This window comes from Aptenodytes patagonicus, chromosome 5 (assembly GCF_965638725.1).
Source record: "Aptenodytes patagonicus chromosome 5, bAptPat1.pri.cur, whole genome shotgun sequence".
Lineage (NCBI taxonomy): Eukaryota > Metazoa > Chordata > Aves > Sphenisciformes > Spheniscidae > Aptenodytes > Aptenodytes patagonicus.
In genome coordinates, this window is record NC_134953.1 from 41,477,100 (window position 1) to 41,504,665 (window position 27,566).

The following is a 27,566-nucleotide window of genomic DNA, read 5'->3' on the forward strand; positions in this document are numbered from 1 at the left end:
GCACAAGTCCCAGCACCCATCCTTCTAGGATATCATCACCTCCTTCCACCACAAACAACTACTATTTGTTCCCATGGCTTGCTCCCCAGTTATTTCAAAGGAGGGGGAAATCTTTGTTTTCTCCAGGAGCAGCAGCTTCATCCCTTTAGTGAGGCTCCTCACCAAGTTCTTTGCAATCAGCTGGATCACCTTCCTCTACCTCCTTGTTGATTCCTTTAACCGCTTCTCCTAGACTGGCAAAGCACCACTTTCTCATGCAAAACTCACGCTGACTCTTTGCCCACTCCACAATATCCATCCATTCATCTACAGCTGCTTCTCTTTACTCACCCAACCACTCAGATTTGGGATTTGGAGAGGTAGGGGACACCCCTGCCAGATGCGCAGAGGGGAGAGGCTTAACATCCCATTGTGGCCCAGCTGCACCTCTCACCCTCCCTAGCCAACCCTTTCATCGGGCTATGGCCATTTGCATGCTGATGAACTTATTACTCACTTAAATCACCTGCTAATGGGTCCCCTCCCTCACTGAGAGGTAGATTAGAAGCTCTGCCCAGAAATGCCCTCCTTAAGTATCTCAGTTATCCTCACCCCCCTCTTAAGGTGTTAATTAGGGACACAAGTCAGGCACTGGGGGGGGGGGGGAAGAGGGAAAAAAAAAGCTACTTAGGAAAAAAGAATAGTAATACACATCACTTTAGATTAGCAGGGATGTAGTATATTTGTTTGAAGAAGCACAAGGCATGAAGGAAACCATACCTTTAATGCTCTGCAAGGGGTGATGAGGAGCTGGGCCACCTGGATGCTCTGCTTCCCACCCCAAGTGAGATCAAGTTTTGCTTCACCAAGCCCTCAGGTGAAAGACTTACGATACAGAGCAGCTTAAGCAGGTGGGTTAACTCCCCACAGGAAAAACCCAGCCCCAAATATAAGGGAAAATAAACCAAAAAACCCCAAAAGCTTTCTGTATTGCATTACATCTGTAAAGGTTTTCACCTGCTCTCTCTGTTCAGGGCTTTCATCTTTCTGAGTCAAAATGTGCAGTTTTCTGCTCTGTGTCAGGAAAGGTGAGTATAAAAAAAAAAAAGGAACTCTTCTCATCTTAATGCTTGTGGGTGGATTTAGGGACTTTTGTAACCCTTTCTTGCACTCTGTGAGTACAGAGAGGGGTTTCATTCCTCAGACAAGTGTTTTTAATGGCATGGTAGTTTAGTTTTAAGTGTGATTTGAAGATCGGGGGGAAGCAAGAGGAGCATGAGCGTCTATTTTAAAGCTTTGTTTAAAAAAAAAGGGATGTTTCTTGTGCTATAACTTGTGAAAGTATTTTCTGAAAGAACTTAGGAAGAAAATTAGAAGAAAATAGTATTTGCCTCCCCAAAAACTCATTTCACCACAAATCACAGTAAAAATTGCGCTGTGTCCCATCCTCCCCACTTCTTCCCTTGTAAGATTAATGCCTTTATGCCAATATTGTCATCAGGTACAGCAGAGAGGGGCTTTCTGATGATGCTTCTGTGAAAGCATCTCTTTGAAATCTGTACCCACAGCACAGAAAAATCATCTCAGGAAAACTGTGGCATAGTTGGAAGAGTGATTCAATTTTCTCTTGAAATCATTGAAGCCATCTGCGTTTATACAGCCCGTGTCATGTCAGGGCTGGGGTAGGGCTATGGGGTTCTAGGATGTTGCTTTATTATTTTTAGCCGAGTGCTGCAGAAATGCAAGGTGTATATAGCAAGCCAGTGGTTAAGAGTCCAGAAAGGGCTTCCAAAAAAAATTAGACAAATTAATAGCAAATTGGCCCATAAATGGATATTGAAGGGAATAGAACCTTTTAAACCTGTAATACTGCAATTGTAGCTGTCGGGAGAGTACACGAAGGAGTGGACTGCAGACACTGATCCAGCCCATGCAGACCCCTTAAATACTGTGTCCTACCACCGTGGGGGCTCAGACCCCACCAAGTTATGTGCTGCTTTTTTAGTCTGCCCTCCTTTAGATCCTTGAAAGGTAAAACTTTGGAGGGGATATCACCAGCTCCTTTCCCATGCTTCCACTAACCTGGGAAAAACACTCAGTTTAAGGGATGAGCAGGGCAAAGTGCTACACCCTCATGCTCTGCATAGGGCTGTGCTGCCCATATAGCAGTGACGACGGGATCGTGCTTATTTATGCTCTGCCAGGGCTGAAGCCACCCTTCCACCTGCTGTGCATGATATAGGATTTAATTTGAAGGAGAAATGAAGGGGAAGGGTTATATTTGCAGAATGCTGTAAAGCTGTGCTGCCAGCAACCAGTCATTAGGGAAGGCTGCTTTGCAATACTTCGGGTTTTTGTTGTTATAAATAACAATATTTAACTTTATAGAGCTTTACTGTTAGCTCTTCCAGCCCTACAACCAGGAACAGCGAGTAAACAAGAGGTACTAAACCTCCTTATCCACCAAAACCTGCTTCTTTTATTAGCTTTTCTCTTTGCTTAGAATAAAGTTTTTTTTCTGTCTTTTTTTGGGGGAATAGTTTTGTTAGAGAGGAGACAGGTGGGGGAAGCGCATCCTGAGATACCTTTTACTACGGGTGTTACTGGATTGTGTGTCACGTGCTGAAATAACGTGTTTCTCTGCATCTTTTCTCTTTGGATCGGAGCATGAGATCCAGATCTGGACACACCAGCCAGTTCAAGCTTAAGGGCTTGCCACATCCCATTTTTTTCCAAGTCTGATTACTGTATATTCAACTTACCATATGCTTTTTTTTTTTTTTTTTGAGGTTGCATGTGTTAATTCAGGCATTTCTGAAATATGGAACATCTGCCGGTGGGGAGATGAATACAGGAGGGACCGTGGTGATGCTGCCTATTTATTCCTCGGGACATCCCAATGCTCCCACCCATCTTCCATTTATCCACATTTCTGAGTTGCTGTTGGCACTAAATGAATATTTTGACTTCTCAGGCTGCTGAAGCCCTAACGCAGGTTCATGTCCTGGAGGCTGAATGATGTGTGGGGACAGAGAAGGCTGAAAATCTCTCCCTTAAAGAAACGTTTTTTTAAGTCTTAACAGACATGGGTCATACTGTCACGATTTTTTTTTTTCCCTAAGGGATGTTACTAAATCAAATTTCTTGGTTCTCTACTTGAAGAACAGACCCCGAAAGGTCAAATGGGGCAGAAATGGGAAGAGATCCTGACTGCTCGCTGAGATGTGGTAAGAGGAAGGGGAAAAAAATAACCCACCACAAAACCATTACTTTTGTGAAATCTAGCCATGAAACTAATTATTCTGGAAATCTGCTGTGTCAGCATCCATCCTGCTGGAGATGGGCATGGGCCACAGGAGACAGATGCAACCTGTGCTTTGGAGGTCCCTTATGCCTTGTGTCAGACACTCAGTGCTGACCTGAGCTGCTCCTCTTGCCTAAAAAGGACTGCTAAAATTGCTCTTTTTTTTTTCCAGACTGAGAAAGAGAAGAAAATCAAGGCATAAGCAGCATAAAGTAATTTTTGGTTAATGCGTGGACAAGTACGCAGATGGCCAAAATGTCCAAAACAAAAGAGGACGGAGAACACGGTACTAACAATGACAAGAAATGGTACCCAAGGTTTTTCAGACTGAAATAATCACTTTATTAAGGTATCTGAAGTCCCGAAGAGTGCTGGGTGTCACTGCAAGGCCATCCTGGTACTAAAATGTGTCTGCAAGGATGGAGCTGGGTGTGGTGATGCTGAGCTCCACGTCCACCCGAGCATGCTTGCGAGCGGGCAAGGTTTGATATAATGTGATTCTGAACCAAAAAGATGCATAATTGGTATTTAATGCACCATGAATATATTTTTCACTGCCTTCAAAGGTGTCAAAGCTGTATTGGTCTACCTGGGAAGGAGAGAGTGCTGTAACTGTATGGAGAAAAAAAACCCTAATGACACTATTTGATATGTACTAGGGATAAAATATGCCGCTATAGATGTCAGATCTGAACTCACCTAAATAGTTACTGATGCTTTTATTCATAGCCAGGTACCTTCATTGCTCCAGTGCTATTGACTATTACTGGGCATAATCATCATTATTATTAAGTATGTTATAAAATCATTAATTTTTTAAAAATTATCTATTTTTAAAAAGTATGTTAAAATGTGTATTTTTAAACAATTTTTGAAGCCTTGCACAGTGATTAAAGCAGTAAATTCAAGGCTTTGAGTCATGAACTCTTTCAGGGGGCTGCTTCAAACCCCAGCTCATGCTGCAACCCTGGTAAAAGCTGCTCCTGAGCACAGACCTGGGACGGTGAGACTTAAACATGTGCCGTCCAGCAATGCCACCGCACAGCATCACTGTGACCTGCAGATCGCTATTTAGCTTGTGGCATCCACAGCTCCAGCCACAGTCGCTCTGGCTATAGCAGCCTTCCTGGTTGCTGCAAGTAGTTTGATGGGGACAAACTCCCCAGTGCATTTAGGTGGTTTAAGGAGCACCAGTGCTTTACTTTCCGGTTTGGGGCAGCTTTGGCTGTTCTCAGCCTGCCTGGATGCTGCCCAGCTTTTAAAAGAGCTGGAGGAAAGACGTGGATGAACTCGCCCGTGCAAGAGGAAGGCTCCTTTTTAGTCATTTCCCTCTACATGGGGCTGTGTGCTCCCTCCTTTGCATTTTCTGTAGCTGTGGGCTTGGTTCAGCACCAGCTGGTACTTGCTGACTCCTGTGAGAGCTGCAGTTTTGGTTTGTATTCAGCAATCTCATGTCCCAGTGCAGTCCCTGAGGTCCCTAAATAGGCAGCGTTAACGCTAGGGGCACCAAACACCAGTGATCAGGTTGCATTTTAAAACAAGATGTGGCACTGCTGGAGCATCCCTGCAAAATTTGGGACACGGTGCCCTCAGTGCCACCCAGGGATGCGCTGCTTTGCAGTCAGATTTGGACTTTGGATACAAAGCACTTTTGAATTGTACAGGGAAGACTCTGGCATGGCTTTTCATCCCGAACACCTTCCCCAGACTGCAGGGAGGCTGAGGGCAGCCTGCCAGGTACGCAACAGGACACAGTTGCAGCACTGCACTTGCTGCTCACCAGCCCCATGCTGTGTCACATGGCCCCTGCTCTCACTCCACACACATTTACAACCACTTGCAATAGGCAGACAGTACTAGAAGCTAAAGGGTGTGGGAGAAAAAAAATGCGTTCTTGCAGCTTTCCCTCCCTCCAAGCCATCCCAAAAGGGAGCAAACTCATAGTAACAGGCTGCAAAGTGAAGTGAAAAGCAAGTCTTTATTGTGCATGGAGCAAAGATTGCACTGATGGAGTGGTTGAGATCACTGTGCTCCTCAGCACTGTCCTGTGGTCAGCCATGCACCGTGGTCCAGCACAGCCCCTCTGTTGACCCTTCACTCCCTCCTCACCCCATGGAAAAATCAGGCAGAAGGGTGTTTTGCTGCCACCTGCCCTTCCCAGAGACCTGGCCACACTGCCCATCCTTGGCCCTGCATCCAGTGGCCAGAGGGTATCAGTGGCTACCATGGTACACTGTAATTCCTGAAAAACAGCTGAATAAATAGTGATAACCAAACGGCCTTTCCTGTGGGGTGCCAGTGATAAGCCACCTCCCCCCCCCGACTTTGGGCATTTCCCCTCCCCGGGTGCATCTCCCCTCCTGTGGGGCAGGGAGGGACCATGGTGGCCACATGCAGGCAGGGACAGGCAGGCAGGGACGCACAGGTGTCTCGGGCTGATTTTAAAGAATGGTTTATTCGCTCGGAAACAGACGGTCGCATCCCTTTGACCTAGATTTAAAAACCCAGTGTGTACAAAGTCACAGTCACGGCTTGAAGAGCACAAGGCAGCACCCTCGGAAAAAAAAGTCATTAAAAGTCCCAGCGTTATGTACAGCTAAGTGCCAGCTCGAGTATTCACAACACAGTAACGTACTGCAATTAGTTGCTTAAAAGTAGTTCCCTCGAGAAACAACCTTCTGCTCCGGCGGGGCCGGAGTCCATCCCGTCCTGTCCATCCATCCATCCGGCGATGCTCAGTGCCGTTGGCAGGTGTGCAGGCGGGAGGCATCGGTGGGGCCGTGCTCTCGCTGGAGGCGACACGCCAGCCCCTCGGCGCACTGGCACCGCTGGAAGATCTCCAGGCCGTGGGTGCCTTTCCGCCGGTGCCGGGTACACACCTGCCCTTCCCGCAGCACTGGCTTGCAAATTTTGGACCAGAAGTGACGGGCGCAGCACAGCCCGGCCGCACAGTCTGACGAACGCAGGCAGAAGTCCCCTTCCTCACCTGCATGGGGACAGTGTGGCATGTGCTCAGCCTGGGATGCTCCCACGGGGGATGGTGGGGCAGGTGGGTATCCCCCACGGGGGACAGTGGACAGCAGGGCAGGGTGGGCGTCCCGGACTGACCCCATGAGGGACAGTGGGGCAGGGTAGGCAACCACCCATGGGGGACAGTGGGGTCACAATGCTGGGGACCCCCTTACCTTTGGCAGTGGGGAGCCAGGCGGGAGCAGGCGTCCGTCGGGGCAGCACCTCGGTTCCGATCTCGTCCAGCTCGGCGGCGCCGTGGGGAGGTTCCAGGGGGGTGCAGAGCCCTGCGGGAGGCAGCGTGACGCCTGTCAGCCACGGGGGGGATCCCGACACCCCCTCCCGCGGACACCCCCAGGGTATCCCCCTCCTCCCCAAGCCCTGCCGCCCCTCACCGTTGCTGCAGGTCGTGCCGGGGCAGCACATGGCGTCGCGCAGGCAGCGCTTGCGGCGTCTCCGGCAGGAGAGGCAGAGCGGGGCGCCCCCGCCGCGGGCCGCCCCCCCGCAAAACTCCTCGGGGCCGCAGTCCTCGTCCTCGGCGCAGGGGAAAGGCTGGGGGGGTCAGAGAGAAGGCGGAGGGGGTCAGCGGGGCCGCCACTCCCCCCATCCCGGGTGTGTGTGTGTCCATCCCCGGTGTCGGTGTGTCCTCCTCCCCCATCCCCGGTGCATCCCCGCTCCTACCTGCCGGGTGGCGGCCGGCGGCGGCTTGTTGCTGCCGTCGAAGGGGGCGGCGGGGGCGGCGCTGGCCTCGGCCGCCCCCCCCGGGGGGGGTCCCTTGATGGCGTTGGAGCTGAGGGCGCCGCCGGGCGCCGCAGCCCGACCCGCCGGCGCCGCGCAGCTCAGCGCCGCCAGCAGCGCCACCAGCCCCCGCATCCTCTTTCCGTCCCGTCCCCTCCCGGCCCCTCGTCCCCGTTGGTGTCCCGTCGGCGCAGCAGCTCCCGCGGCCCCCGAGCAGCAGCTACCTGCGCTGCCCGCCGCCGCCTTTATACCCCCGGGGGCTGCCTCCTGCGCCCGCCCCCTCGGGGAGGAGGGCACGACGGATGGGATTTCAAAGGGCCCCCGGGGGGTTGTGCCGATGAGCCCCCAAAACCACCCCCCACCCCGCCCCGAGGGCTCCGTCATTGGCCGCCGGCCCGGGAGGGGGTTTCGCAACGGCGAGGGCAGACGCCCCCCCCGCCCCGGCATCCCCCCCAGTCCGGTCCCCGGCCAGATGCTCCGCACGCCCCGACGCCGCCGCTGTCTCAAGCCGGGCGCGGCACCTCGCCCGACGGGGGGCGGACGGGGAAAGGCGGGGGGGAGGGCTTACCCCATGCAACCCCCCCCAGTGGCTGGGAGCCGCGGTGGGGTGCAGAGAGCCCTCCCCCCCGGTGGCAGAGTCGATCCTTTGGTCTCCTATAAGTCTGCGCCCCCCGCCTCCCCCGCGCCCTTCCTGGCGCCAGCGCAGCTTTGCAGGAAGGGAGGGGGCCGCTCCGCACCCCTCCTGCCCGGGGTGGGGGTGGGGGGGACGAGACACGGGGGGCGCTGAGCCCTGGCTCGCATCCCCGTCAGTGTGCGTCGCCGTCTATCGCCCCCCCCCGGCTCGCCTCGCTCCTGCCCGCGCACTCGCCTGACCCCACCCCGGGCAGCCCCTCCGTCGGGATGGGGGTGCAACACCGGTGGGGGAGCTCCCGGGTCCTTTGATGCGGGAAGATCAAAGGGGTCGCCCCCCATTGCCCCCCCGCCCCGGTCCCTGCACCGGCGCCCTCGGGACGCCGCGGGCCCCCCCCGACCTCCCCCGGGCAGCGCGGGGCGACCGGCATCACGGCGCCCCCTGGCGGCCGCGACAGGGCAGCGCCGCCCCTCCCCCCCCCCCCCCGGAGGTTTTGCAAGTGTAGTAGCAAAACCCAATTAATTAAATTGATTTTTCATTATGACAGCCTCTTATTCTTTTTTTTTAAGCCGGGTTTGAAAGAAAATACAGGCAAAAAGCCTAAACACCGCAGCGATGCCCGAGCTCACCATAAATACTTATTCCCGAACGGGTGGGTGATTTCAGACATTACAGTCCTGCCCTTAAAACCTCAGGAGCGCTCACCCACCTCCAGCGGGACGGGCATCGCTGTCACTCTGCGGGGAGCTGCTATCAGGTATTTCAGGCCCTAGAGGCTCAAGCCGGGCTAATAATTGGCTGGGAAAGTTTCGGCGAGCATCTAACGCAGGTGCTGGCGGAAGCAGTGCTGCTGAGTCAGCAGCTGGCAGACATCCCTGCCACAGTCAGGTGAACCGGGGCCTTGCTATTTTTAGCCTGCAGGAATGAAGGCCACACCTTGCCCCGAAACCCCTGTATTCCCCTTGCAGTTTCAGGTGAGGGCCACGTCACCTTGGGCTTTTTATTCTATTACTAACTTCTATCTGTGATTGCTGCAACCTGCAAAATCATCTCGTGGTATTTCCCGGCTCCTGCTTAGGCAGTTACCAAATTTATTTCCCTCCTGGGAGGATGTTTTCTTGCTCCTTTCCCCAGTTTCTACCTGTCTCTGTGTCCACATAGCACTGAAGTACACCCTTAACCTTGACCTTGCTGAGATTTAAAGAAGACAGTTATGTCACTTGGGCGCTGAGCAGTTTCCCAGGGATGGATTTAAATCCATCGGGACAGGCAGAGTCTCAGCATCCTGAATGCTGCATCATCCTGCATACACAGGTGATGTCTTCATGACATCCCATGGCTGTGCTGCCATTAATGGCTGCGCCTCCATCACCACCTCTTGGCATTTCCTGTAAGGGACGGTGATGACAAGGACACCATTGTTTTTTGACATGGGTGTTGTTTGCAGTCACATCCCATCTAGGGATGATGCCAACTCATGTTGGAAATATGGTCCCTTCCTAGCTGCGTGTCCTGGACTTGCTTATATTGGCATCAGTCAAAATATAAAGTGGATTCTTCATCCCTGAAGACTAAACATGCTGCAAATGTGCTTATCGCTTAGTACATTCACAGAATAATTTGGGTTGGAAACAAGCTGTGGGGGTCACCCGGTGCCAGCCCTGCTCGAAGCAGGACTTCCATTGGCCTCAGACCCCTTCGGCCAGGCTGCTCGGGGTGATGCCAGTGCGCAAATAAGCACTAAAGTATAGTAACTGTGGCCATTTGCCTTTGCATCCTGCAGAAAATCTGGATCCCGGTACTAATCACTAAGTGCCATACATTTTGTTAGGTTATCTCTTACGGCGTATCATCATAAATGAGAATAAAAAACCCGATTTAATCGCTAACCAGAAGAACTTTCCCAAACTTGGCTTCTGCTGTGGAAGAAAGCCACCGACACACAGTTCAAAAGTAATTATTTTTATTTCAACTCTATAAAGTATACAACAGGCACTCGGCAATTACAGCTGCAGGGAAAATACAGAGCAAAACAAAAGCGGTTAAGTTTATGAAAAAAAGTTCTTAAATCTACATCAAAAGAGTGCAACCGGCCAACGACCGGTGGATGACCGATGTTTTTCTGACAAACAAAACCTCTTTCATGTAAGAAGAAAACTGGAGAAAATAAGAATATAAAACAAAGGGCCAGTGTAAAAGCAGCGTAAGCTGGGACTCGGGATGATAGGCAACTCCAAACGAGAATTTCCCCTTTTGCCGGTAAAGCCCTAAAACCACCCAAGTCTCAGCGTCACGCCTGGTTTACGTGGCTGGGGAGCAGTGGAGGACGAGGAGCTTCCAGCTTTCCAGCTCAGCTCTGCGGGAGTGCCGAGGGCTTGCCTCTGCGGTGGGTTGCATATCGAAGGAGTCAGGGGAAAAGCATGGATCCTGTTTTGTTGAGTGGTGCAAACCAGCTACGCCTTTGTGTCAGGGTTTCAGGTCAGGTTGCACACCAAGTCGCTCATCATTTTTTTCTGGGTGGGAGATTTCTAATGGGGTTTGTATAAGACGGGAGGTTGGCGCTGGACGGCACAATGGGTTGAATCTGCACAGCTTAGCAAAACAGGAATACCTGTCTACAGACTGATAGGATGTCATATATTAATTTGACCCGCACATAACATTTATACATTTCACAGAAATGACTCTGTATCTCATTAACAGATACACAGCTCTGGTACATTGAACAGAAATAAGAGAACGACTTCATCATTTCTGTAATTCATCAATATTATATAATAAAGGCTTAGAAATTGGTAGCAGAAAGAACTGTAAAACGCAGCAAGCTAAGAAAGGACGACATTTTGAGGTGTGTTTGTCTTTGTCATGCAGCATAACACCAAATTTGTAAATTTTTTTTTTTTTTAGGATGCCATGGATTTAAGGCACTTGCAACAATGCCAGATAGCTAGTCATGTTCTAAAATTATGGGACAGATGAGTTAACAGTACAGTTGACATAAAGTTTAATAATACTGACAATTATGACATTAATTCAAGTCTATTGATCTAAAAACATTACATTACAAATAAGAAAATGAAGTAATAATGCCATGGAACTCTAAAAAGAAAAAGTTATATGTGTACCACAAAGTATCAACACGAAAATACCTATTTACATAAATATTCGCTTGTGGTCCTGTTGTTAAATAAGAGTTTGCTATGGATAATGCAGCACTGTGAGAAGCTACGGATCTTCTGTGTCTTAGCGACACCAATCTTAATACACTCGTTTTAAATACGGGAGCTGATTTCCCCTTACGTAAATACGCCGTCATCCCATATATTAAAAAAGGAGACAAAGAAGAAAGGACAGTAAGTGGAAACACAGAGGCAATCCGTTGTTGTGAATATATATATCTATCTATAATGCAACTCAAATATATTACTTATAAATGAAGGCGTTTATCATATACATATGCTAAGTATGTTGTTTAAAGTATGCTTAGGAAAGGTGATGGAAGTCGAGTGAGGTGTTTGATATCAAAATAAACTTATATTCGGTACAGTGCATGCCGCACGCTGCAGTTATTAATTACCGTGTGTGGCACAAGGAAAAAAGGATAGGAAAAAGAAAAATAACCCATCAGCCCATTTTAAAACCTTCTTCCCGTAATGTTTCCGGGTTGCTCCCCAAAATTGTTGTGATGGTCCTTCCTCCCAGCAACCCCTTGACTGACCGCTGCATCTCAGCTACTGAATATCATCATTTTGGGACAAACTCCTCTCTCTGTTCTTCTATAGAAAGTTACCAAACGCAACAAGTTTTCTCCTCCAACGTCACCATATCCATCAAGTGAAAAACTGGGGGGATGTGAGTAAAGAATTTGGCTTTTAGGCAGCAGCCTGTTTGCTAAGATGCCTAGTGATTATTTTAGCCCTAGTGTTCAGCATTGGCTTTCAGTGTCTTCCATCCCTCAGAGAAAGGCTGAAAAGCAATCGTGTATTTGCCCTATACGAGTAATTCCCAGGAGACGTAGTTACTATCTTTTCCCTATGGTTCTCAAGGCAAACAAGTTTTAATGATTAATGAATACCTGAAGTTATTGTGCCGATGGTGTCGCCTCACCCTTCTGAAAACTAAGGAGCAAATTCAGCGACACAGACTGGTTTCGAAGGGGTCGCGATGACCGAGCTTTTTAGTTTGCTGGCAAATAACAGACATTGTTGATGCTGTCAAAGAAGGGGAGAAAATATCTTTTTAATACACTCTATTAAGTCACTTTCATTAGGAACATGGGAAAAGAGTTGGGATCTAGCATCAGGGAAATAATTTTTTACTGTTAAAACTTAACATTTTCCATGTACTATGTAGGCAAAAGTCATATAAATGACTTCTGAGCGAAAGTTCATCTTTTGACTTCCAGCATATACAACAGCTCTTGGCAGCTCTGAGATGAAATGGGGCAGCATCTGCTAATTTTTTTGGGCAGGGTCTGTTATAGAGACTGAAAGCTGATAAACTTTTAGTCCCATGCATATGCAACCAGCAGGCATCCAGGACAGGATTCCTCTGTTATGTCCTACAAATCAGAAGAGACTGCACTAAAGCAAAGGAAAAGCAGTAGAAGTGAGGGAAAAGTGTACACACAATAATACCGTTTTCCTCAGCTCTTTTTTTCATATGAGCTGACTCGGCTCTAACCATCCCCGTGCCTTAACATGGTCACTGGGGACCTGGTACACTGGAGACACAGAGACCTCACATGAACATATCTAATATTGGTTTTCCGTTTAATTCCACTGACTTTTCCATGGAGCTCCTTAGTCTTGTGAGGCATTAGGATTACATTTTTATGGGCAATATTACAAATAGAGCCAGAAAACTGGCCTTGTACTACCTTTTATTTTAACTAGCTTTGTACTAAACACGGAAAAGATGCAGACATGGAGACGTAAAGTCATCTAAGAGCCTGATGGAGAACAATGCCTCTTGCTACATATTTCTGAAATGGTGGTTGACTCAATTTATATTCACAGATGAAGGATGTACATAGCACCTATAAAGTACATTATGGGTCTTATGTTTTCCCTTTGGGTTCTAAAAAGGTAAAAATTAAGCTTAGTTTTATGCCTAATAGCTAATCAATAAGACCAGTGGGCTGCTGTCACTTTATTACAGGACCATTATTTAAGCACTATTTTATATGTAAAATGGATTAATTTCATGATTTTTTTTTCATGCAGTTATGTATTTGTATGAAGGGAAAGGAAAAAAAAACCCCAAACTTTGTGTTACAGTATGTTCTCAGCTCTATGAGAGAAGCAACCCATATCTGCCTTAACAGGATCTAGAGCAGTTGTGCTTTTGTTTTACCAGGCTAAAAAAAATTTTCTCAAAAAGAAAGAGGAAAGGTAACATTCAGTCTTGTCAAGAATACTGCTCGGAAAGAAAAAGGACAAATTTTACCACTGCTTTGACATGAACTTTTTGACCAGTACTACTGTGGTCCTCCTTTGCTCCTACACTGGCCTATAGTAGAAGACCTACAGAGTTTGGAGGGTGGGAGTAACCCAAATCCTGCACTGTATTTAGCTACAGCACTCAATAAATTACTATTGATCCTACTGATAAAGCCAGTACCTTGCAGCTAGAATTAAGTGTGTCTTACACTATGTATCTCTTGACTTTTATAATTAAGAGTGTAGCAAGATCGTCGCAGTGATAGAAAACATATTTCTTTACCGGTGAAAGGCTTTGCATCAGGACCACCATGTCAACTGCTATTTTAAGTTTGAACATAAAACATGAAGAGCACTATTGTCATCTAAGCAATAAGTCCTAATGCCACTGTAGTTACTGTAGCAGCATCAATCAAGGCATCATGGTGACCCCGAGCACTAATCCTCCCCAATTCTTTCGGTTTCGCTGGCAGCCTTGTCCCAGGAAGCTGTCTTCAGCAAGGCAGAAGCAGGTAAGAGAAATACATTAAAAATCTATGTCCCATCCTGAGTTGTCGTCAGGGGGTGGTTCATCACTGTCCTCTGGGAAGCTGTCAAAATTGCTTGTGTCTGTTGGAGATGCAACCTGCGGAAAGAAGAGAGTGACAAGAAGGGGACGATCATCAGAGTGGACTTCTGCAGACATTTCCTCTCCATCTCACAACTGTGATCATTCAAAAGCATTCATTGCTAGCTACAACAAGCAAGAAAAATTCTGCATTCAACAACATTTTGCTGAATCCCAGGAGGACTTCCCACAGCCCCCTACTCTAATGGTCCAGGCCCTCTAGGGTCTCTAGTTCAAGAGCAACTGTCCTACCCATGATTACAAGGTTGGCAAAATAGACTTGGAAAAGCCCTGGGCCTCCCCAAAGCCCAGGATTTCCAATTCATGGCTCCAGGATCCTGAATTTGAGGCTGTGAGCTGGGCCCTGCTGCCTTTGAGTTTCCTGACAAGTATTGCTCAGCCTACGGAGCCTACCAGAGAAACCCATCTTCCTAGGATGAAGGTCAAGTAAGTTTCTTTTTTGGAAATAATGTCATTTAAAATCTACCATAGCTAGATAATTTCTAACTTTTTTGCTTTACAATGGTGACTGAAACTTTCTTACAATGAGGCCCTGATACATTCAATGCAATTTAAAAAAATGAAACAATACAAAAACAGACCAGCATCTCTCCAGACCAAAATAATCAGTGTCTTACTAGAGAAAATCGGTACTTTGAGCCATACCCCAAGTAGCCAGTGCAGGCTGGAGGGGACTGCACTTGCCATAGGTGTGCTGCGCAGGAAACACTTGCTGTATTTTTTAGCTGTTTCACTTGTGCAGCTGGTGGAGAAGCCACAGCCAGAGCCCAGCCTACAGTCCAGGAGACGTATTTGATGCTGGATGCTGCTATAAGCCTTGGGAAAAGACTATTTGATCAACAAGAGCTCCAGCTTCAGCTCTAAATTTAATTTGCTGCCCAGCTGCATAGGCATTTCCCTGCTGCTGAAGACATCTTGGGGAAAATTAAGATCCCTGAATACCCAACTCACTTTGAAAAAAACCGACCTGTAAAAGCTTAGTGGAGTACTACAGAGTGATGAGATGCTTCCCTGTGTACTGAATACTGTTTACTTTGCTGGTGCTGGCACTGTTGAGTTGGAGAGCCTTCACCTGTTGGGTCCTCACCCTTGGGGTGCTCCACACTCACCCTCCTCCATGGTGCCATGGGCTGGACCACATCCCTCTGCTTCTCTCAGCCCACGCCATGTGAGCTCTCCCTCTGGGAGCAGAAGTGTTGGGGATGTATGTACAAGGTACTAGCTACCAAAGTATCAGAGATGCAGTTGGTGTGGCCGTTCACGGAGGACGCACATGAGCTGTAGCTTCTTGCGAAAGCCTCTCAGCAGTGATGGACAGTGTATGAGTGGACTGCATGGGGTGAAAGCATCTATGGAGTTCCCTGGGGCTCCTCTGCAGATGTCCACTCTGGGAGCACCTAGCAGGGCAAGCACGGTTTTTTGAGGTCTGGTTAGATGAGGCTTTAAGGGAAGTAAGTCCTGCTTTGGGAAATGGATTGCCTTTTGTTTCATCTGACAAAATAAAAAGGCTAAGTATATCCAACACCTCAAACATAGAGGGTTTTCTTTTTCTTAGAAGAAATATGATTTGGGGAAGAAAGGTTGGATGAGTTGTTACTCTGTTGATTGACTTTATGTGATGTTAACGCTGTTGTGTGCGATTCCCCACAGCTCTGAGGTCCAGGTCACCTACATGGCCTGCAGTCTTTCACTGTCAGAGACATGGGAACAAATGTCCCTCTCAATGCCCTCTTCAGCCAAGAAAGGACACTCTAGATTTATCTCCTGTCCATCCAAGAAGATAAAGTGCAAACATCAGTATCAGCTGTCTGGCTGCTTACCAACATCAGGTCTTGAGATGAATTATGGTGCAAAGATCTGCATGTCTTTCTCAAAGGCAAGAGCTGTGATGCAAGACAGCACATCTTTGGAAGAGTCAAGAAGGAAAGCTTTTCAGGACACCTACTGTCACAGATTTAAGCGGTGGTATCAAGGCTCAGCTGCTCCCTGAAGCAATGTCCTAGGAGCAGGCTGTAAACTGAGATCTCCTAAAATCCTGTGGAATAAGAGCTAAGGAGCAGCTAAGGATTGCCTTGCCGGTAGTACCACATAACTGCTGATGAGGGTTTAAGAGCTGGGGAAGGCTTTTTTCTTAAGAAAATAGCTAGTCTCTATGGTTAGCCCTGCTGGCTCCTTTTCAGATAACAAGGTGAGGTGCACTGATTGAAGGAAAACCTGATTTCTTCTCCCAGAGCTATGTATGTTAGGTCACTTTTCAGATATGGCCCTTACTGGCAGTTGGGACTTTTGCCAAAGCAACTGAGCTGGTTGTGGAAAACAAGGCTCAGTGGGACAGACAGCTTTGGGGTGGACGAGGTTCACTTGTTAATGGAGGCAGGTTTTGGAGAGGATCTCAAGAGTATGTTTAGAGAAGATATTAGTCCTAAGAGCTCTAGGAAAGAATGAGCTGTGTTGAATTGGGATTAGGGCAATGTATGGCTGTCAGCATTGAGTTGTCCTGGAAGAAGGATTCCTCTGAAGAGGGAAGGATGCTCCCATCTACTTTGGACAGCCTTGATGGTGGTGTGCTGGCCAAAAGGGTGACAGCAGATCACTCTCTTGGGAGCAATCACAGACATGTTCCCTGGTAGGATGTCACCAGATCCATGAACATACAGCCTTGATGATGCCAAGAAATAACGCCAACAAAGTGAACTGGGTGCTCACACAACCTTTTTCTCCTACCGTGTTGGACCTAACTGAAAAAGCAAAGAAAACATGATTTCCTGCACAACAGGCTGGAAAGAGGCCTTCTTCTAGGCAATGCCAAAGCAGCAGAGACCATTTCTAGTGGTGGAGCAATGTCCCAGCTTGGGGACGTCAGGGAGCAATTCATGCCCACAGAGAGCAGATACCGCTGAAGTCACTGCTGCTGGTTGTGCTGTCTGAGGGTTAGACATGCAGGCTCCATATGTATATTGGGTAAAAGCAGTATTGGAAATGTTCTTACTAAACTAAAAGTCCATGAAAAACAAGTAGAGAAACATATTGGGGCATTTTCAGGCTACACTGACATCTTGCACAGGTAAACCAGGAATTGAAACTGGATATAAAGGAGCAAACTTGACTTTATAGTCTGACTTGAAATGTGGTGAACAGTACTGCTGACAAATTAATAGTCATTAAAAAGAAGCTTAACCGAAAAAACACAGTTTTGATTTATAAAACATTTATATGTTCTTTGGGCATCCTGCTTTAGGCAGATATTTGCGAAGTCCTGCTTTCTCCCACCGACTGCCAGTAACTTCTGAAGCCCATAGGGCAAAAGGGGGGGATGCAAAACCCTCTTGCTCTTTTATAGCTGCTAAGAAAACTTTGGGATGGCAGATTTAGCCCCGGAGCCGTGCCTGCCGCTGCTGCAGGAGGTGCAGCACCACGGGCGGATGGAGCAACGGGGTGCAATTAAACATGATTGCTAATGTCATTCTCTTGGTGATCCCGCGGGAGAGGCATGGAGAGAAAGGGATTAAGTTGAAACAAGGAGGGGAGGCTGCAGAACAGAAGAGGCCAAGGTAATTTCTATCAGCTAATCCTGTTTGGTTTCCCTTTGCAGTGGGCTTTGTGGGTAAAGAGCTCACAAAGACATCAAAGGAAGAGCTTTGCTCCAAAGGAAAATGAGTCGAGCTGTCCCTCCATGTCTGCTCCCAGTTAAACATAAACTAGGCGGTAACAAGGCTTTTCATGTTGGACACAGACGCGGGGAAAAAGGGTGAAAAGCACAAAAGAAAAGACAGAAGGAAAGGTTAATGCAAAAGAAAAGGGAGATGGCATACAAATCCTACTTGCCTCACCAAAAGAAATAAGAATAAAGGAGAAAGAAAGAGGACACATCTGAGGGAAGGGGTGAAAGTGGCAGCTCTCCAGTGAAATGTGAAAAGTAGATGAAGAAACAAATGGAGCAGGTGAGGAAGAGAAAAATGTGTAGTAGTGAGTGATCCTGCCCTGATCTCCTGCTGCAAAGGGCATTTCATTGCAGTAAGCCCTCCCTAAACTGCCTTCTCCTGGAAGAGACTGCCCAGAGACCAAGTATAGCTAGAAATGTCTCTAACGTGACTTCTTCAAGCATCTCCAGAAGAAATAAAGCACATGCTGTCACCACTTATCTATAGCGTATTAATGCCTGAAGCTCACAACATTCATGTAAAAGAAACTTATTGGCTGGGAAGGAGAAAATAAGTAGGAAAACTTACACTTGGTATTATAGGAGGTGTCAGTGTCCCTTTTCGTAACCCTTCCCAGTTAAAGCCTTCAAACCATCTAGAGGGGAGGGAATAATGAAACAGTTAGACATACGGTGAAAATCTCTCTGTAGCACAAAATGAAATTTAAATTGCTTCAACAGTGGGTTTCATCTCCTGCAGTCATCTTCTTCAAATTGTCCAATTAGTCTTAATAATTTTTCCTGTCATCTTTATATATGTTTTTTGGGACTGAAAATGAAGTGTGTATAGCAACCCAGTGGTGATACCACAGCAAGTACAAATTACCAATGCTCAGAAGAAAACTGTTCCTCATTGCAGATGTCCTGGCAGCTGCTCTTTCCTTCCTATAGGGTCAATCCCTCGCATATGTGACCCCTAATGTCCTTCCTTCGTATGAGATTGGGAGCTAAGGGCATGCACAGGGATGTCCTCCTCCTGATTTGGGCACCTTGGGTTTGCTCGAGCTACAGCAGCTTAGATGGGTGGATGAGCCCTGAGCTGAGCCTTCAATCTGTCCACCCCAAATGTCCATCCGCCATTTCTGTTGCTTTGGGGATGGGAGAAGAGAAGGACCAGCATGGATGGGTGAGATAGCCTGCTTCTGCAATGGGTCTCTAACTTGTTCTTATTCCCCTCCAGCAGTGTGAAAACTTATGAGACATCACTTAACAACTTTCTCCCATCAGACCAAAAGGGATGATGAATTAACATTATGGGTAGAGAGAAAGTGTGTTGGGCTGGGCAGGGAGGGAAATCAAGGAAAACCTTGGAAAGAGATTCCTCAAACAAAAAAAACAACAAAAAAAAAATCCAAGCATGCAGTGGCCGAGTTGGATTGCTTCCAAATACTCTTCTGCATTAGAGTAATTAAAGTGTAATGGTCAATGTGCAATGCGTTTTGCTGATTGATAGGCAAGGCTGGCATCTATACCAAAGCACTGGGAAAAAAAAGTCTGATGGAAATTCAATTAGAGTCTAAAGCACACTAGAAGGGAAAGGCCAAAGGAGTTTAAGAAGAGTATTTTTTGTTAAAAATTGCAGTATTTGAAATGCATGTTTCTGTGGGTTGGATCTGATAGATGGTAGAGAAGACACTTACTTGTGCTTTTGGATATCTTTCACTCCATTTTTCAAGTTCCCTAATCTTTCTGATGGATTGTCCCTATAAAACGAATAACAAATTGGTTACTTTCTTAATCCTTCTGAACAATTCATTTCTTTGCAAATAAGATCAAGGTGATTATACTTCATACGCTTACCTGCATAGTTTTTTAATTAAATTAGCAGCATTTTTGGCAATCTTCTTTGGAAATTCAATCATGTCTATTCCTCTTAATATGATGTTATAGGTCTTCATGGGGTCTGGGCCTGAGAAAGGGGGACTTCAGAGGGGAGAGGAAAAAGATTAAAAGCTTCTCTTTAAAATAGCATTGAAGATCAATTTAAAAAAACCCAACAAAGCAAAACATAGTACCCTACTGAAATGAGAAAAGGTAGACGACAACTAACAATGCTTTGCTTCCTCTGATCTTAATAATTTCTCAGCCAAGGAGCTCTGATACTGTCAGCGGTGCTGGCTGGACAGAAGTACCAAAGAGTAAAGTCATGTTTTCTGCAGCAGCACATGCTAAACCTCTCACTTCCATGATGGCCCATGTCCCAACAGCCCGAGGAACAAGGGTCTGAGCAACGCTCGCTGGCTTATTCTCTGATGCTGTGACATGCTTTCAGTGGGGATTAATTAGGTTTCCATTGGTTTAACAGAAATAGGGGCCTGGGTCTAGCCCCAAGGGATGAGCAGGTTGAGGTGATGGATCCTTTTCCAGCTCCTGTACCCTGGGAGTGAGTGATGGGAGATGAGGTGAGGAAGTGCAGGGAAGCTGCTACTGCCAACATGAGCAGTAATATATACAACCAAAACTAAATAAGGGAAGGGATGGATACTGGGACTCAAGTCCCCATGGTGTCAGGTCTATCTCCTCTTTTTCAGACATAGGGAAGCCCATCACTGCACCTCCCCAGTTGAATTGCAAACCCTTTCCCTACCACATTCAGCTCACTCTCAGTTATAGTTCAGGGCCAAAAATGATGTTTTGGGTGTCATTTCACATCACTTCCTAAAAAGCCTGCTCATGTCTTGCCATTTGAGAGGTCTGTATGAAAGCTGTGATTTAAAGTGGAAAAACTAATTATTAGGTTCAGTAGCACAGTGCTGTGCCGCTACAGTACACGCTCTGAACCTTCCCCTTGCCTAATCAGGGTGACAACAGCAGAAATATTCGGATCTATTTTCAGCAGCGGCGCCGACCCTGATGCCCATACCTGCCAGTCAGGAGTTCATACATTAAGATTCCCAGTGACCAGTAGTCTGCCGAAATGTCGTGACCTTTGTTCAGGATGATCTCGGGGGCTACGTACTCTGGGGTTCCACAAAAAGTCCATGTTTTCTTTCCAAATCCTATTTTCTTTGCAAAGCCAAAATCAACCTGCGGAAAGGAGCAGAATACCATCAGGGCAGAGCACGAGAGGCAATGTCGGCCATGTGCTCCACTCCTCTTGAAGTGAAGCAAAGCAGAAAGGAGGTTTCCTTGTGGGAATATTCTCCTAACTAAAGCATCGTGGGTTGTTCCAGAACCAGGCAACTGCAGTGACCTTTTTGATGATTTATCCTTCGTAATATAAAAGGAAGATTCTCGTGAGGGAAGAAGAACAAATGCCAGCACCAAGGGTTTCTTGGGTGATGTAACTTCATATCATTCACAGCTTGGGTTGATTTATTTTGCTTTTGTTTTTTTTAAATTCCCAGCCTTAACCTGAGCAAGGAACTATTTAGGCTAAATACTGACCATTTTGGCATCTACTGAAAAGTTCAGGTTTCTCCCCCAGTATAAAGAGCAATGCAGTACAAGTGTCCTCCCAATTTGCTTGAGGCTGTTGCAACATGCTGGTGGGCTCACAAACCTCAGCGTGCCCCTATAGCCGTGCCCCTATGGCACCAGCAAGCACAGAAAATCAGATTATACTGGGAACCGAAGCCATCCTTTGGGGCCCAGGCAGAGCTCAGAGCTACTGTATTTTTAGCTCTAGCCCCTCTGCCCTCCCCTGCCTTGGCACTGTGCTGGCCCAGAGCTGTGGTCTGTAGCACACTCTGCTGTCCCTTGATGGCTGCAAGATGCTCCTGCACCTTCCTGTGCTGGTCAGGGGCAAAATGTCCTACATGGTCACAGTCCCACAAGAGATCTGGGACACTGCTTGTACTATCATGGACGTTTTCAGGGAGGTCAAAACATCTAAGCAGCTGGGGGTTGGTGATGGGACCAGCAGAGACCCTGGTCCAGATCCTCCTGGGGTGAGAAGAAGGACAGTCCTGCACCTAATCCTTCTCGATCATCCGACACCTCGCTGCACACCCCCGGCCTTAGTGAAATGCTGTAGAGGATAAACTCTGATGTCACTCATTAGGCTTAGTGTCACAGTGAGACACAGTGGCTGCCACCAGGCCATAAAGGTCCATGATGGAGATGGTCTGACTTTACTGCTCCCACCTGCTGACACCACTCCTGGGTTTCCCTTCCCAAAGGCAGGGAAGAGTCCCCAAGCCGAGAGACAGAAACCTTGGCACCCTGTGACTTTCAGGGAGGGCATCAGCCCCTCTTGGACGCAGCTCTTTTTAGGAGTGCATTGGCCCATCCTTCACTGATGGCTTCCTAAGCACCCACATCCTCCAGCACCTCCCACCAAGGGAAGTCTTTCTTTTCTTCTCCTCCTCTCCATGGTCTCACCTGGCATTTGGGGTGTACCTTACATGCAGGGCACCTCTACAGTGATTTTTGAGGCAAAAAAGTAGTATGAGTGAACAAAGCAATACAGTGAAACCCATCAGAAACTCCCTAATTTTGGGGGTGGAGGTCTTGGACATGCTGTCATCCTGGTTTGAGGAGGTGGATCTTGCAGGGGGACAGCACGGAGAAGGACCACAACCTTCTGGGAAGAGCAGTTTCAGGCAGAGCCTTACGCAGTCATCCCAGAGGAGTTTGCACAGATCAGTCAGGTGTGTTATCAGTGCTAAAACACAAGTGGCCCTCCTAAAGCAAGAAGCTGCACTGGCCACAGTTCAGCAACACAGTCCAGAGCAATTAATAATAATAATTTCTTGCCATGACAGGGTCAGGATTAATATTTCTATTAAGAACACCTTTTTTTACTGCTTACACAAAGGGCCTGACACAGAAACAGTAGCTTGCAAAACTTGCTTCACCCGTTGCCTGTAAAGCCCACAGATGCAAGTCCTCCCCCTCTCCCACCAGTATTTTAAGACACTTACTTTCAAGTTATTTTTCAGTCTTTCAGTAGCTCAAAAACAGCTGGATGGATTTCCCTTGATGCTCTTCTCTAAACATTTCCACTTCAGGACAACAGATCTGAATTTCAAGTAGGAACTAGTGTTTTCAGCTCAGTTGTACCCTGAGTCTCAGTCTGCTGGAGGTTGGGAAAACATCCTGGTGGTGGGTAACAACACCCTTGCCCTGATCTCATCTCAGCATCTACTGATGGCCACCATCAGAGACAGGATCCTGGGCTGGGTGGACTTTGCTTCTGACCCTCTATGGCTACTCCTGTGTTCTCCTCTACCCCTAACACCAGTTGTCTGGTAGTAGCAGTGACTTTTTTTGGCAAACCAGATGTTGCAGGCACTCACCAGTTTGGCATAACCTCGATGATCCAGAATGAGGTTTTCTGGCTTGAGGTCCCTATAAATGATCCCTTTGGAATGCAAATAGGCAAAAGCTTCGACCACGCATGCTGTGTAAAACCTGGTTGTCGAATCCTCAAATGAACCTCTATGTAAAATGAGAGGGAAAGGGGATAAAGCGATTAGATCTTTTCCCTTACTGGACTTCACCCTGCTGTTAAAATATCTATACAGTTCAGTAGAATCACTCTAATACCCAGAAAGTGCCTCTTGCTTAACTCACCTTTATATATAAATTTAATTGCATTTTCATTTTTGAAGTTAGCATCTTTCCCTTCAATCCACCCTTATATCAAACATTCATATCTAAAATATTTTAGGTTTTATTTTATAATTTCTTCTCATAGAATTAAAATTTACAAATCATTATCTTGTAAGCAAAAGGTGATTTTTTTAATTATAATCTTTGACTTTTGGGTGATAAAACTATTTTTAGCTGTGGAGATCAAGAACTCCTGTATTAATGTTCATAACCGAGACAAAAGGCAGAAAAATTACAGTTGCTAGGACTTGAAGTGTTAATTGCAAATTCAGCATAAACTGCACTTTTGGATCCTCATTTCAGCACCAGTTTGCAACCAGTTTTCCGAAGCAAACCATATCCCCCTGCCCTGCAGGAGTGCACGGTGGGAGCTGGCTGAGCTCAGAAGCGTGTCTAAGCTAGGTGGCAGCAGAACCACAATTTAAAGCCGAGAGAATTAAAGATGAAATTATCAGCCTCTGACAAAGACGATGAAAAAATACAACCCAGCACCTGCTAACTTTGGTACGGTTCTCGTTTTAATGGCCCGGAGAAGGCATGCTGTTAGGAAAAAGAAGAATTACAAAAAATTTGTTCTAGGTAATTAAAAAAGAATTTAATCTTTGCTTTCTGATCAATCTTTTTGATGCATTTCTTTCACTTTCCAAATTTAATTAAATTATGTTCCAATTATGAGCTTATTACATAGTTACACGCAATTCACCACATCTTTTCCTGCCTCGCAGGCGCATTACGTGCATGTTCCATGTACACCAACGCAACCCACCTGCCACCTACCCACCCGCAACCAAAACCAAACATTGCAAGGTCAAACCCTCCCAAGGCAGGAAATACCAGGACCACATTTGCTTGTGCATTACAGCGCAGTATGTAATTACATGCTTTCCTAACTATTTTTTTCCATGGCACTTCTGTGTCCTGACAGTGTAGTGCTCCTTGCAGGGTGTGGATTTGATGCATGATCCTGTTTCCCACTTTGATGAGCGGCCCTTGTGTAATATGTGATATCTGGACTAAAAGCCCAGGCAGAACTATTGATTTCCTCCTCCTCATCGCTATCATACCTGACTGTGTCATAAATATTAAGAAGTATTAATAGATGCTATTTATCACAGTGCCTCTGTGATAGAGGTGGATGTTGCTATTCACAGCTACAGAGGGAGGGCACCGGGGCAAATACTGAGATGAAAAAAGCAGGTCTTTCTCTGGGATGGGAAATTGTGATTTTTCGGATGACTTTGAAGAAGTCTGCATTTTTTACCTTGAAAATGCACTTTCCCATGGATTTCATTTGCAACTGTGAACCCTCACTAATGCCACTGCCACCTCAGGGCCTTGGTTTGCAAGTCCAGAGTCTAAAATGGCCACGGCAGCAATGCCTAAAGGTGCCACACTGGAAGGACCCTATCTCTGGAACATGTCTTGCAGGAATGCAGCAAGACTGACCTTGACATTGCACCTCCTGCAATGACTGGCCGCACCCTGCAGAGTCATTCTCTGCCATCATCTACCATGTGGTGCCCAAAGTCTTTGTCGCCCTTAAGACAGTCCCACATTTCCCTATCGGTGCCTGAGCCTCCAGCCAGACTCCCAAACGTGAGAAAGAGTAGTGTGGGCACCAAGGACACAGCTGTAATTTCTGTGGTTGCAAAAGTTGTTGTTCTAGGTAATTAAAGATTAAATTAATTAAATAATTAATTATTTGGATTAAAATTAAAATATGCTGCCAGCTATTAAGGGGTACCCTTTACAGATGAAGACACAGGGAAAGGGCAGTCAAAGACTTGTCATAGATGCAATTTATCACAACTACCATTGCTACCATCACTACCTTCTGTATTTTTTCAGAGAGGCCATGACAAAGTAGCTCTGGATAAGTCTCCTCTTACGTAAAGTCTTGTACATGTTGGATCCAACCTAAATCAGTCCTTATTCTCAGTTATAACTGGATTCACTTTGCCTCTAGTCAACTGCATAGGAACAAAAATAGCTCCTTACTTTTCTGGGATCTTAAATCAAACATAGCATGGTAAGATCCAGATTTTGCCCATGAAAGATCACAGAATCATAGAATGGTTTGGGTTGGAAGGGACCTTAAAGATCATCTAGTTCCAACCCCCTGCCATGGGCAGGGACACCTTCCACTAGACCAAGTGGCTCAAAGCCCCATCCAACCTGGCCTTGAATAAGATAAAGACCTTTGGTTATCTGGAGGCATATTAAAAAATATTCCACTTTGTAGGACAATGGTTTCTTACAACTCACCTGTCCCTGAGAATTGTCCAGAGCTCTCCACCTAGACAGGCTTCCATCAGCATGTACAGGTACTTGCTGTCCTTGAACGTCCTGTACAGCCTGTTATTGGCAAATGAGAAAATCATAAATAAATCCACAATACAAGCAACGGCACCAATCGTTCCCACTTCTCACAGACCGCTGGCTTCATCCCAGGAAGCACCACAAGACTAAGGGGAATCTTTCAGAGCTAGTGCTACATTTAAGGAGATCATTTCAATGTCTTTTCTTGCATGGGAAATATTTCAGCAGAAAAGGATGGGCATCTGAGTGGTGAAGTATACCGTGGACCTCAGAAGAAGAGGTCACCACTACTCTGGGTGCTATATATAAAATCTGCCATTTCTAATGACATAACCTGACACTTGGCTTTGCAGATGTGCTTGAAAGAGAAGTTTTCCTACCATTTTTTATAACATCCATATCATCTTATTCTTCACGCTACTGAGTCCAGCTGCAGATCAGCAGTCTTCCTTCCATTTGATCATTTCAAAGGAGCGCCACCCAATTTGTGATTAATTTCAGAACTTAAACCCAATGATGTCGTAGACTTTAAAGAGAACCCACTGACATGTAGGTATCTAAAAGTGCTCTTCCTCTTCCTCGCAGGGACTGAACGTGGAGGAAAAGTTGCCTAAAGGGATAGATGGGACAGGCTTTATGAACCTGTCCTCCTTCTCAAGTACAATCTAAATTGTCTGGTAAAATCCGTGCTCTGTGTTTAATATGATATATTAAACAAATGGAACTATAAAACTATGGAAATAAAAATAGGGAATTCAGTATTAGCTGTTTTATTTAATTTTAATGTTGAACTACTTTTTTACCTCTTGTTACATATGTGGGTATATCGGTTCAGGTTGCCTGCAGGAACAAGCCTGCTGTACGTGGATACTGGAAAGGTTTCTTTGCAGCTGCACTGTTTAGAAATTCATTTTAAAAATCTGAGCTCCGCAGCAGAAGGGGATGCTGAGGGATATTCTGTTATGGTGTAATTGCTCCATTCATGGGAATATCAAAGAGTTAAAAATTAAAGGGCTGATGGAACATGATATAAATTAAAACAGGTGGTTTTGCAGATTCTAGCTCTTCCCAGCTAGTGATAAATCCAGTTATTAGTATCTTTTATGGAGCTGTGTGATGGACCGGGGGAAAACACAGCAGGATTCAGTTCCTTTCAAAGGCATTCAGCTAAATATTAACTTAAGGTATGTGGCAAAACATCCTGGCAGCTACAGCTTGGCTCCGATATGCTTTCACATCATGATGCTAGACAACATTTGTCTCCTGTCTGTGTTTGCGTAGCATCCAGCACACAGCTTATATTTTTGGCACGTTTAACAGAAGAAGATCCCAGCAGGTGCAGCTGTGATGTAGGCAGGAGTTTGGGTACTGAATATGCTCAGTGCTTATCTACCTGGGAAATTTTCTGTAGCTAAAAGGTGCTACTTGCAGCCACAACAAAATTTAGAGGAAAAAAATGAACCCGTGTTTCAGATCTTTCCATACTCTAGTATTACCTATGTTGACATTTAAAACCTCAGTTATAAAGTGCTTTTCAGAAAAAGTTGGAACAAACTTACTGACCATTTCATATGGTTAAAATCTATGAGTTTAACAAAAAAAAAATTCTGCTTCTTGCCAGTTGGACAAAATATAATTTATCTTAATAAACATTTCATCTACGTTAAGGTTTACAGAAAACCTACATATTCAAGAATCCAAAATATGAGTAACTAAATATTTTTAATTGTTCAGTAATTTCAATGCTACTGAAATAAGGCATTACTTTCTCTAATTAAGGTAGCCCTGCTGAAAAATTGCTTTCTGGAAAATTTTATGGGCATCAAATCTGGCCTAAAATGTGCAGGAAAAAAAAATCAAATATTGTTTATCAACTGTAATGGAAGCATAAAGTTTATGCATGATGAAACTGCACTATTTCAGTAGATCAAGCAGTTGTAAGTTTAAAATGTCACAATATTTGAAGTGATCTTTTATTCATTTATTTTCTTATTCAGCTAAATACTTGCAGATCCAGTGCAAGACATCCATGGCTCAACACTTGTTTGGCCGTTTGCCAAACCCACACAGGGCATTTTGTTCTGTGAAATTCTTAGTTTATCTATGAGTAAGTTTTATTTAGTGATACCTGGCCTCTTCTGCTTCTTTTGCCTGGTTTAATTCATTTTAATAATGAAACTGAACTATTCTTCAAAGATTTTTAATGAACAGTTTCATGATGAATTAAGAAAATAATTGGGTTCTTCAGGAATTTTGTCTTT

General features: G+C 46.0%; 2 protein-coding genes across 9 annotated transcripts in view; both read right to left on the reverse strand.

The window, feature by feature from the left end:
• Positions 1-6,018: 6,018 nt before the first annotated feature.
• DKK1 (dickkopf Wnt signaling pathway inhibitor 1) lies at positions 6,019-7,414 on the reverse strand. The gene is made up of 4 exons (XM_076338169.1): positions 6,974-7,414; positions 6,688-6,844; positions 6,469-6,579; positions 6,019-6,269 (listed from the first exon to the last, which is right to left on the reverse strand). The coding sequence occupies exons 1-4, from the start codon at positions 7,412-7,414 to the stop codon at positions 6,019-6,021; spliced, it is 960 nt and encodes a 319-aa protein (XP_076194284.1).
• A 2,193-nt stretch (positions 7,415-9,607) lies between these two features.
• PRKG1 (protein kinase cGMP-dependent 1) overlaps positions 9,608-27,566 on the reverse strand; it is a 541,470-nt gene continuing 523,511 nt past the window's right edge. For all 8 annotated transcript variants that reach the window (XM_076339487.1, XM_076339489.1, XM_076339486.1 and 5 more), the window contains 7 exons: positions 25,252-25,341; positions 22,671-22,812; positions 20,294-20,457; positions 19,231-19,353; positions 19,071-19,133; positions 17,960-18,026; positions 9,608-13,727 (listed from right to left, as the gene is read on the reverse strand). In XM_076339487.1, coding sequence (XP_076195602.1) covers positions 13,629-13,727; positions 17,960-18,026; positions 19,071-19,133; positions 19,231-19,353; positions 20,294-20,457; positions 22,671-22,812; positions 25,252-25,341 — 748 coding nt within the window. In that variant the 3' untranslated portion in view covers positions 9,608-13,628. The remainder of the gene's footprint in view (positions 13,728-17,959; positions 18,027-19,070; positions 19,134-19,230; positions 19,354-20,293; positions 20,458-22,670; positions 22,813-25,251; positions 25,342-27,566) is intronic.

What these genes read in the sequence shown, in the direction of transcription:
- DKK1 (XM_076338169.1), bottom strand. Translation starts at nt 7,414, where the DNA reads ATGACGGAGCCCTCGGGGCGGGGTGGGGGGTGGTTTTGGGGGCTCATC. An exon ending in CGCCGGCCGCCACCCGGCAG is followed by an intron (nt 6,845 to 6,973) that starts GTAGGAGCGGGG and finishes TGACCCCCCCAG; the next exon opens with CCTTTCCCCTGCGCCGAGGA. An exon ending in CGGCACGACCTGCAGCAACG is followed by an intron (nt 6,580 to 6,687) that starts GTGAGGGGCGGC and finishes TGCCTCCCGCAG; the next exon opens with GGCTCTGCACCCCCCTGGAA.